The sequence below is a fragment of the Cervus canadensis genome, chromosome 2 (genome assembly GCF_019320065.1).
Source record: "Cervus canadensis isolate Bull #8, Minnesota chromosome 2, ASM1932006v1, whole genome shotgun sequence".
Lineage (NCBI taxonomy): Eukaryota > Metazoa > Chordata > Mammalia > Artiodactyla > Cervidae > Cervus > Cervus canadensis.
In genome coordinates this window covers 31087720-31100093 of record NC_057387.1, presented here as the reverse complement: position 1 = coordinate 31100093, position 12374 = coordinate 31087720, and the positions used below count along the sequence as shown (strand labels likewise).

At 34.1% G+C, this 12374-nt stretch overlaps 1 protein-coding gene across 2 annotated transcripts in view; it reads left to right on the top strand.

The window, feature by feature from the left end:
* CEPT1 (choline/ethanolamine phosphotransferase 1) overlaps window positions 1-12374 on the top strand; it is a 37498-nt gene that overhangs the window by 15274 nt on the left and 9850 nt on the right. The window contains exon 5 of one of the 2 annotated variants that reach the window (XM_043460352.1): window positions 4575-4659. In XM_043460352.1, coding sequence (XP_043316287.1) covers window positions 4575-4659 — 85 coding nt within the window. Of the gene's footprint in view, window positions 1-4574; window positions 4660-12289 lie in introns of both variants that reach the window. The other variant, XM_043460351.1, reaches the window with a different exon arrangement.

The following is a 12374-nucleotide window of genomic DNA, read 5'->3' as shown; positions in this document are numbered from 1 at the left end:
ACTCTTTAAATATCATAGCTGAATTAGATTTTACTCTCTTCACATTGTTTTTATTTATGAATCTATAAATATCTAAGCTCTTGATACATTAATGGATATGAGCACACCATATAGATTATTACTGCCAACAAAATGCTTAAGAATTTAAAAAATGAAATAGGAACTTTGTTTGAACTCCAAAATGAATAGTTCCTCCTTAATGATTAGCACTTTTCTGTAAATATTTTGTGTGTGTGTGTGTAAATATTAATGAGTAAGCCAGTCTTGAAAAGGTTAAGGATGGAATTCACCAATTGGTGTTTAATTAAGTATCACAAATCTGATTTACACTACTCTAGTTAATCTTTTATTTTTTTCCTGGTGTAGGTTAGATGAAAAAAAAAATGAGAAAAGACTCTGAAAACTTCATGGAATATCATAATAAAAATCTCTGATGTGAAGTGATAGGAGACCATCTTAACCAAGTCTTTCATTAAGACAAATCATTAATGGATTTTAAAATTTTAGGTCACTGATAAACTTAGTTTTCTAGTCCTTGAAAAAGCCAGAAGGCATAGAAATTTAGCTGTCCCCTACAAGTTCTCTTCAGGTGATTTTTGCTAACCTTATTTAAATAGGATTTAAGGTGTTCTTATGACAGTAAATGAATAATTAATAATAATATGAATGTTAACTAAAAGACATGTCTTGGAATGACTTAAAAATAGAGGGATTTAGAGAATGTGTTTAAGGCACAGCTTAAGTGATAATAGTGGCCATGAGTTTCTAATTGAAAACTACGTTCTGTGCATTCATCAGCAGTTTATAAAATGATCTATGCTCAGAAAATATAGAAGATATCAGATACTTATTAAAAAAAGCAGTAATCAAAAATATTGTGTACAGATTTTTTTTCAGTATTTTCATAGTTTCATTGTAATCTCAGTAATGTTTTCATAGTCTTTATCTACATTAGGTAAAAACCACAAAATATAAAGGACTTCTAAGATCACTTAATTTTCCCTAATTCAGTTTTAATTGTTAGTAATGTTATTGTTTTCAAAAATAGCAGAATTTGTAGTACTTGGATTTCACATAGTTTATGTTTCATTGGTTATTATGTTAGGCTTAACTTTCAAACCCTTATTTTGAAAGCTTATTTATCATTTAGCCCTAATTTATTTTCTTTCCCATTCAAATAAAGCAGCACCAGTCTTATGGTGTGGGAAGTGAAGAAAGGAAAGAAAATGAACCATGGAGCAGGGGAAGAGTTAAATAGACGGTATTTTTAGGAGTGATTTGCTATGACTGCTTTCTTTTTGCCAGTCTTGAAATTTCCCATGTGGTATATTCCTTTGATGAAATACGTACTTGGAGAATTGCAAGCTATATTGTTAAATCATAAGATGCCTGTAGGGGTGTGGTAGGAGATAAGGCTGGAGAAGATCCAGAAAATCACGGGCCTTCTGTGTTCTGCCAAGAACTGAGGGTTTTTCATCCTCAATCAACAGAGAACCTTTGCAGGAAATGAGAAAAAGATCAGTCTGGCAGCAGTTTGGAGGGTGAATTGGAGTGGGCTGTGACAGAAGTTAGATCCTTTAGGAGGTATTAACATACTTAAATATGAGGAATGGTGAAATCTGAACTAGCACAGTCACAGTGCTATTGTAGAGAAAGGGGGAACTTCTCTGACCGTCCAGTGGTTGGTGCTTCGCCTTGCAGTGCAGGGAATGTGGGTTCAACCCCTGGTCAGGGAGCTAACATACCACGTGCCTTGTGTCCAAAGGACCGAAACACGAAACAGAAGCGGTATCATAACAAATTCAATAGAGACTTTAAAAATGATCCACATCAAAAAATCTTAAAAAAAAAAAAAAAAGACAAGAAAGGGATATGTTGGAGAGAAACTTAACAGGTAGAAACTATAGGCCATAGTCTGTATTTGGATATGGAGAATGAATGAGAGAGCAGATATTGGAATGAGTCCCATTTCCCCTTCTAGGGTGGCTGAATGAAAGATGGGAAAAGGAACCTATTTGAAGGAATAGTTTTCTCTAGAACATGTATGTGAGGGAGAGGAACCTATTTGAAAAAATAGTTTTCTCTAGAACATGTATGTGAGGGATTTTAGAAATCCAAACAGATTGAGGATAGCAGAAAATGTAGAGAGCAAGCCTAGAAAGAAGCCTGTGAAAATTATTGAACAGCCATAGTAGGAGGAGGCATACCAGAATGAAAAGCCAGAAGAGGGATGAATTTCAAAGGAGAACAATGCTAGATGCTGCCAAGACTCAAAATGAGGCCATACTGTAGGGAATAGAAGTGAATGCAATTATGAGCTATATCTTTGCTCTGATCACTGAAATCTGATTTGCTAAAAGCTGCCTTGCACAGAGAGTATCAACACCTTTCACATCTAGACAGACTTCTGCCGTGACAGTGCTTCTGGACTAAGCAAGTAGAGATCTGATGGAGATAAGTACTGTTAATTGGGACCCTTCTTGACCCAGTTTATACCTTTGGAACTTTTCCTAGCCCTGGATATGAAAAACTGAGGGAGGGATATGGTCTTAGATGTTAGAACTTCATAGAAGCATAGGTTAGGGGGAAAAGAAAAATTATGAATTGAAGCTCATGGGTAAACATTTGTAAAATAGTCTTTTAATTGTTCATGGATTATATTAAATGAGAGAATTCCTATTTCTTAAAGCCTAAGCCCTCTATATCTAGATACTTTTAAATATATAACTTGTATGTATAGAGTCATTTTTATAAATTAAATGCTTAGAAATCCTAAACAATCTTTAATAAAACTATATTTATGTAAAATGAAGGCCTTAAAAATTCTTACACATTGTAAAAGGTAAAACCCTTAAATTACTATTTCAGGGAAAAAAATACTCAAGTTATCTTTTCAGAAGAGAATAAAAGAAAGAAATTGTAATAGATTGAACTCAGGCCAGTGACTTTCCTCAGGAGTTATCGCCATATTATCTGCGTATCAGCTTGGGCAAGGCCCATGACTTTCATGGGCCTCATTTCCCAACTTGTAAGAGTTTTGATATCTAAGATTCCTTCTGTGAGTCTATTACTTTTACAGATATTATTTCAGTTTATGGCATTTTTCAGTTCATACATCTAGGGTTTCACATTTACATTAACCAAAAACCTGGCCACCAACATTTATTCCTGTGTAAATAAATAACTTATGACGTTTTCCTTTTCTGTAGTTAATTGAAAAAAGTTAATAGGCTATGTATTTACTGATAGTTTGACAAATCAAGTTCATCTTCTTATCCAAATAACCTCTAAAGAATAAGTACTCAGAGACCTCCTACCTCCAAGTAATTAAAAATTGCTGTCTCTTAATACATAATCTACAACATATATTTTATATATATAATGTTATATCTTATATAACTGAATCACTTTGTTATAGAGTAGAAACTAACAAAACATTGTAAATCAACTATATACTTCAATAAAAAATAAAACAAGGAGGAAATTTCCAAATGCCTGTATAGGATCTACCTGTCTTTAAATGTTTAAGATTTATCACATGAATTATTTAGTATCAAAGATTTTCCTTTTAATTTGTAGTTCCTGTTTTTTTCCCCCTCAGTAATAATTAATTCAGTTGGACTTGCCCATTTAAATTTTATCAAATTATTATAGGTAATATACTAAAATAGCTATTTATATTAATGTAAAACCTAGACTGTAGTTTGGACTCTCAAATCATCAGGTAAAATCATAGACTTCTTTCTCATTCTCATTCCTCAGTTCTTAATTTTTGTTGTGTAGTTTTTATTTGAAGTCTCTTTTTCTGTCACCATGTGTTCCAAAACTTCTTTAGTGATTATATTGGATGTTTTAATGACTTTTATGACTAATAAAGTAATCCTATACAGTAGAGAGATATAATGATTATGAGGAATTAAGGGAAGAGAGAGGAAGAAGAAGAAGATTCTAGACTAGAGATTATCAGGGAAGCAGGATAGAGAAATGGCCAATTTGATTTTTGCTCTGACCATATCAAAAGAAGTCACACGTTCACTCTCCTACTTGCCCTTTCTACATCCATATGATAATTTTACTGAGCTTGCAAAGGCAGGAGCAGGATGAGGTATGGAGAAGTAAAGGGGTGTCAGATGATTAGTGGTTTTTCAGACACATAGATGACTGTCCACTGGGGCTCCTGGGAAGTATTTTTATCCACTGGGAAGCCTGGGTAGATTCTGGCACTGACGGGACCTACGTCACAGACAGTGATTGTTTTGGCAGCAGTATTCAGCATTCCTAGGTAATTGAGCATTGACTCTGTGTTTTTATTTCCATTGTTTCCATCTGCCTGTTTGTAGGCCATTTGTTCAGTGTATTAGTTTTGATTTTTAAACTTCTATACTATTTTGATTTGGGTAAGAATACCTGTATGCATAAGGATGATAATAGTGCTGTATAAATTGTATCATTGAATCTTTAGATGTCGGAGAATGCTACATTTTAAATCTGTTTTTGCTCCCTTGTTTTCGTAGGGCTCTTTAGCAAAAGTTCTGAGTAAAGTTATTTTGAAATGTTTGTTTCCTTATGCATAGATTCGATGTTACAGAGTCCCAGATCATAATTATAATATGCCAGCTTCTCACAGGAACCCTGGGACCTTGGTTCTGGAACTTCACGGTAACTGCTAGAATATTCATGCTGTCCAATGAACAATGGCGTGAACTCAATAAAGACGGCACCTTTGTCATGCACAGAGTAATTAAAAAACAAAAATTCAAAAGTCTTCCTGGTGGTATTTCACAGACAAACAGGTCGTTAGAAAACAAATAATTTTAATGTATAATAGGGCAATAAAAATCCACCCTATTAAACAAAATTTTTTGAAATTAATATTTCTGGTGATTTGATACTAAAAACAGTTCTCTCCCATTTACCTGATGTACCTTATATTATTTTTGATCTATGTAATATTTTTGAAACAAACACCTTTCCACCATTTAACGGAACTTTTTGGTATTTATATTTTGAAAAAAATAAGCCAAGCAGAGTTTTCCTTAGATAATTTGAGAAGCTTCTTTATAATTATATAGGAAAGATTGTTTATTCTCTTAATATTCTTTAAGATACCTGGTGCTAGTTCTTCTGCTTCTATTAAATGATCTTGGTTTAAAAAAAATAATGCTAGAAGCTATTGTCACTTCTATTTGTTTTGCTTACTGTTTTCCTCTCTTAGCTGTGCTTTAAAAACTAAGTATTCTTAGCTTTTCATGTTACTATCAGTCGTTCTTTGAATACCTTCTTTGTTCTATTTTGTTTTGGTAAATATTATTTCCTTAATGCTAACAGAGTAAGTAATATCTTTTTCCCCCTTCATATTAGAATTATAATTTTGGCCTTATGACTTAAAAAAAAAAAAAAAAACTTATTAGGAAATGGTTTCCCAGTGAAATTTTTCAGAATTCTTTACACTTTAGTCTGAAAGGTTTTATTTACAAGAAAAACAGTTTTTCAAAAAAATTTTTACAGTTTAAATAGTATTGGGAAAAAAATAGTATTGGGGAACTGTTCATATTATAGATCATTCTAGCAACACAAGGCTAGAAGGCTGCATTAGGTTTTGTGCATTGAGTCCCCATATCCAAAAATGTTTCAGTAATATGATAGAAATAGTGAGTCTCTTGATAGCAGAGTGCTTTCTGAAAAGTATCTTGCAGCATTGAAAAGCCATTTATTCAGTGGTGGTAGTGGTGGCTGTGGGGACAAATTAATAGTGAGGGATATCCTACACCATTTTTTCAAATTAACGTGAAATATGGAATATATTAAGAAGTACTATAGACATGTTTTACAAGTGAAACTGAAGCCATTTTCAGTTGAATTATAATGTATTGGCATAGTTTTTTGTGAGATTCCCTCCCAGAGTAGAATAATGTGCATAGTTCAGGATGTGTCATTCTTTAGCACTCCTTCAACTTTAACCTGTTTCTAGTACTTTCTCCAAAGACCTGAAGCTTTATGCTCACTGCAGTTGTCTAGATTTATAATTTTTGATAGCTCATTTATTAACGTTAAACTCACCAAAGGTTTTTTTCCGCTAGTGTTCTTAACTAACAGTCAGGATATTGACTCTTTTACCTTCACCTTGTCTGTCTATAACAAAGTACCTTCTGTTTATAGAGTGCTTCCTATTAAAATGTTTCTAAAACTAATGCATTTTAATTTTAACATCATGAATAATGTTTTAGAAATACATTTTTTTCTCCAGATATATTGTCTTCACTTTTATCAATTGCTAACTTGCATAGATTTTCATTTGCTTTTAATGTGTGTTGCTTTAACTGATTTAATCATAGAAATGAAATTGTCAGATGTACTTTCTTTTCTCTTTACAAAGTTCAGAGGAAGTTCTAAGCTTCAGAAACAGTTCTTTCTAATTTATTTTCAACTTATTTCAACGTATTAGTATATAAACTTGTGTTAGCTGTTGCCTGTTGTATTCTGCCATTTTAGGGAAAATTGTGTTAGAATGTGAGAAGGGTCATGCTGAAACATACAGACATCTTAATGACAGCAAGTTAAAAGCATATGTCAAATGTTTGTCCCAGATGATTAGTAGACTGAAAATTAGAAGAGTTTCAGCACTGTAGAGGAACAACATTAATTTCTTTCAAGACTCTTCCACCATTACCATTCTATAACCTTGGAAAAGTCACTTACCGTATCTGACCAGATTTCCTCATTTATAAATGGTGGTAATATTTCCTACCTCCTAGGATAGTTGTGAAGGTTAAAAAAGTGAAAAACATGCTATATGCTGACTGCAGTGCTTATCATATATAGTAAGTGTTCATTTTCGTTATAAGACCTGTGTTAATAACTCCCACTAATTTCCAGGTTTCTTCCAAAATTGATACTGCTATTTTGAGAGGAAGAATATGTCCATGACCTCTTTATTTAACTCTGAGATTATTACTAAATGAGATGAGAGTCCTCTCTTCTAATTTTTCTATTTCCAAAGGTGATAAGGATAGGCTGCCCCTTAAATTTGAGACCTAAACTTTCGTTCCTCTTAGAGGACTTGTTCTGTTCTAGCCTTTGCCTATTTTTCTCTTATTCAGAGTCACTGAGTGGGTTGTTTTGTTTTAGTTTTCTCAGATACTCTAAAAGATCCCTATAGTCATTCATGTGGTAAGATAGTACTGTTTTAAATATTTCAACTTATCTCAAAAATAGAGGCTTAGGCTTTATATATAAAACTTGACTTTTTTTTTTTCATTTATTTTTATTAGTTGGAGGCTAATTACTTTACAATATTGAAGTGGGTTTTGTCATACATTGACATGAATCAGCCATGGAGTTATATGTATTCCCCATCCCGATCCCCCCTCCCACCTCCCTCTCCACCGGATTCCTCTGGGTCTTCCCAGTGCACCAGGCCCGAGCACTTGTCTCATGCATCCAACCTGGGCTGGTGATCTGTTTCACTATAGATAATATACATGTTTTGATGCTGTTCTCTCGAAACATCCCACCCTCGCCTTCTCCCACAGAGTCCAAAAGTCTGTTCTGTACATCTGTGTCTCTTTTTCTGTTTTGCGTATAGGGTTTATCATTACCATCTTTCTAAATTCCATATATATGTGTTAGTATGCTGTAATGTTCTTTATATTTCTGGCTTACTTCACTCTGTATAATGGGCTCCAGTTTCATCCATCTCATTAGAACTGATTCAAATGAATTCTTTTTAACGGCTGAGTAATATTCCATGGTGTATATGTACCACAGCTTCCTTATCCATTCGTCTGCTGATGGGCTCCTAGAGGAGAACATAGGCAAAACACTCTCCGACATGAATCACAGCAGGATCCTCTATGACCCACCTCCCAGAATATTGGAAATAAAAGCAAAAATAAACAAATGGGACCTAATGAAACTTAAAAGCTTTTGCACAACAAAGGAAACTATAAGCAAGGTGAAAAGACAGCCCTCAGATTGGGAGAAAATAATAGCAAATGAAGCAACAGACAAAGGATTAATCTCAAAAATATACAAGCAACTCCTGCAGCTCAATTCCAGAAAAATAAATGACCCAATCAAAAAATGGCCAAAGAACAGAACTTGACTTTAAAATACTCTTAGTTGTCTCTTAGCTATATGGTTAATGTTATTAACATTAAGTTTGTCCTGCCCAGTTTGCCCCTTATCAAGGGTAGAAAGTAAAATATTGGAAGGCAGTATGTTGAATTTCTAGGTCAGTCTTCAGTCTGCCAGTACCAATATAGCCACTAAGTCAAATCTGACCCTTTGCAACCCCATGGACTCCAGCACACCAGGCTTCCCTGTCCTTCACCATCTCCCGAAGTTTGCTCAGACTCATGTCTGTCCTGTCGATGATGCCATCCAATTCTGCTTATGTATAAGTTCCCTAGAGCATCAGATTCATTTACAAATAATTGCAAGTCTGTAATTAATAACAATCTAATCCTTAACTAGGACTCCAGCCCACTTCAGTGACTTCTAAGAAGAATACTTCTTTTAAAATAACAACTGACAAGTCAGATTGTACAAATCAGAATTTTTATGACATTGTGAATTTAACCCTAGTGCACTTTCTCTGTTAACCAAGCTAGTGGCCAACCCAGTTAAAACAAAATCATATTTACATATATGTAGTTTAACAGAAAAATTAATTTCCAAATTAACTGCAAGTACATCTTTGTAATACATGTGTTATATGTAGGGAAAAAACTAGATTAAATTGTCTTATTTCTCATATTAAAAGTTCTGGAAAATGATGATAAACATGCTTATCGATGTTCACAGAATGTCAGTTAAATCCTTTCACATCCCTCAGTTAATGCTGAGTCTTGTTGGAATTCAAACCAAATGCATAAAATGAAACATTCAGAATAGAAATTTTCTTTACAATTAGGTAACTTAAATGATTCGGAGTTGTTATACCCCTTAACCACTTTTAAAAGCTGTACTTCTTATGTAATAATTGTCCTGATCAGGAATCTTTCTAAGCTGCCTTTCTCTGGTGATGAAGGCTTCCTAAGATCATCACTCCAACTAGAAAATTTCTATTTCCTGTTCAGAAGTTTAAATTACTCATATTTATTTAGGATACCCTGATATCTTTACCTCTTAATCAGTAGATCACTAGGATGCTGTAAGGAGTAATGGACCAAGGGCTTTGCTGTGAGTCTCTAAGGTTATTTTGACTCAGGACTGCCACACTTGCAGCCTGCCAGTCAGAAAAATGAGAGAGCTGTCTCCACAACTAGTTTGCTTTTTTCCCATCTTTCTTCTGTGACAGCCACCAGGATATTGTTTGTTGTTGGCTTGTAGTAATTTTTTGTGTTCTGACCAGAGCACTCATAGATTTATCCACAGCATTTGGGGAGTTTTCTTTTGTTCTTTGACAAAACCTATTCTAAAATAAAGTAGAAGTAAGAAATTATTAAGCAATACCAGTCAAGATATTTAAATATCTTGGTTATAGAAAATTGTATTTATTATCCTCTAGTTCCCCCCCTCTGAAACTCTCAGGCTGTGGAACTCTAATCCTACAGATAATGAGATTTGTTTTCCCATGTCTTTTAAAAAAAATCACTGTGGTGTTTTAGGTGGTTTTCTACCCCATAGCCCTTGTACTCTGAAGGGTTTATTTTTTGCTGTAGTTATGGAGATTGATTTTTTTTGTTTCCTTTTGTTTTAGAGAAATAGTTCTAGCACTTGGAAATATTATCACCCATGTTGTTATTTTGAAGAAAAAATAATAAGCAAGTGGCTATAGAAATGCTGAATTCCTGCCTTTATATAGAATTTTCCCTCTAGATAATTATGTCTTTCCTGTATAGCCAAAAAAACGTAAGATGAGCCCCCTCCTAGTGTGTGTCACAGTAAATTCAGCCCATACTGAGAGACTTCTTAGTGGAGGATGAAAAAATGGACTGTCAAGTAACCAATTCTCTTCTTAACAGAATTATTAATTCCTGTTCACTGTTGTTTCTGCCCTGTGTTCCTCTTAGCTTGCTTTTTCTGTCTTTGGGGATAGCCTCACACTGCACCCTTTTTCATTTAACAGTCAGTGATTAGACTGATAATCATTAGAATGATTAGAGCCACACATGCAGGATTGGTAATAGGCAGTTCTCATGATTGACAGTAGGAGGGAGTACAGAGTATTCCTCTAAATCATAAAAACACATGGGAAAAAATATTCTTAACTAATTACCAACTGGTAAGTAAGTTTTCCTTGACTCTCCTTCCTAACATTAAGGCATTGTTGATCTAAATTCAGTGATATTATCTGAATGGTTTACAAAATTCTGTCTTCCGAAGTTTCCAAACAGGCTATAAAATCCATAAAAATTTCCCTAGGAATCCCAGTTTGGGGCTTTGTATAAATCATTCATGTTTCCTAATCTCTTACATTCATCCAAGGTACATAGGTTAATTGCATGAGGTTCCCTCCATTTTTATTTTGTAATTCTATACTTCTGGCCCTTCCCCTCCCAGAAGGCTACTTCATATATCCAGCAAAATGTTGTAAGATGTCTACCCTCCTCCACCCAAGACAGAGTCGATCATCTTTGACACCTGCTTAGTCTCCTGAGTCTGCTACTGAGTGTAATTCCCCTTATTGGCAACATCACTCACCAGGTCAGCTCTACAGATTCTTTTTAGCCTAATTCAGTCCATTTTTCTTTCCAATAAATGTGTGTATCAAGATAACTACATCACTATGTGTTTGCAGCTTAATACGCTTCTGTTTAAAAAGCATTATTGAGCAATCAAAGATCAGTTTCTTCAGTTGTGAGAGACTGGCTTCAGTCTAGTTGTTTATTAGCATAAAACTCACATTTCTTAAGCTCACATTGTAGATTGTCTGCTTGAAGTATCAATTTTAGAAATGGGGACTCTGTTTTGCTCTAGAATTTGAACCCCCTTGCTGTTGTTGCTGTCCACTTTCTTAGACTGGTTTTTTTTTTTTTTTTTCAGTTTATCTTATCTTAGTAGATAAATTATTCACTTTGTTTAAAAACTAACATTATAAAAAAGGTATGCAGTGAGTAGTCTCTTATCCTCATTTCCCGGCTGTCCAGTTCTCACACTGCCCTCTCCAATAGGTACCTACTGTTCTTAGTTTGTAATGTATCCTTCCAGAAATTTGTTATGTAATTACTGGCAAAAATTAAAATGAGATATTAATTTTCTTCTTTTTTTTTTACACAAAAAGTAGCATATACTTTTCTGCAACTTTTTTTTTCACCTAATATAACTGATATTTTTCCATATCACCAGATAGAGAGCTGCCCCACTCTTTTTTAAAAAAAACTACCCAATAGTCCATTGTATGGAAGTACAATACCATACTTTCTATAACTGTTCCCTCATAGAGGGATATTTTTAAAGCTTTGCTACCACAAATAATGCTGTAATAAATAACCTTGTACAGACATTTTGTGTGAGCATACTGCAGGGTAAATCATCAAAACTGAAAGGCATTTGGACCCAATAATCAGAGAAGGACAGTCTCAAGATTATATAAAGTGCTAGTTTATGGAGGAAAGGAACACCAGCTTACGCTTTACTTCTCAGTCTTTTTGCCCGTATTCTTTTTTCAGACTCTCAGGCTTCTCATTTCCACTGCCCTGTTTTTGTCCCAGGTTTGTCTCTTCTTGACTGTAAAGATCATTTCCAACAACCTCAAAGCTAATTCTTGACTGCTTTCAGTATCTTCTTTCCAGATGTCTTAGAGTAATTGACATAATAAGCATAAGAATTTGAGAATTGGGTGAATTTTTTTTCCACACCCATACCATGGAAGGCATTAAATGAATATAAAGGGCAGTAAGTTTTGCATCTGTGATTTATGTTACTTTAGTAAAAGCTCACCATTTCTTCCATTTGATACTACAAAGCACTTATTTCAAGATCTTGTATACCAGTACAGTGTAGTCCTCTGCTTGACATTCAGAATTTAATATACACACTTTTTTTTTCTTTTTTATTTTTTGGTGAGAAAGGTTAAGCTATAGTTTCAACCCAACTTCAGAAATTTTCTTTAGAAAGGAGGGGTTTTTATTGCTCTGTGAAATTCATTAAATTAAATGAAAACGCTCTGGATTTTATTTGATTTTGCTCATAACAAATTTTTGACACCTCCTTTTCCCCTTTCCTCAATATTTGAGATTTTTTTTCTATTGTGCATGATAGAGGAATGCTGCTAAGCTTGCAAGTAATTAACTTGAAATTGTTTTGAGTAATTCTGCTTTTTTGGCTTTTTGTACCTAATCAGAATTGATGTGACTGAAGTGCAAATCTTCATAATAATCATGCATTTGCTGGCAGTGATTGGAGGACCACCTTTTTGGCAATCTATG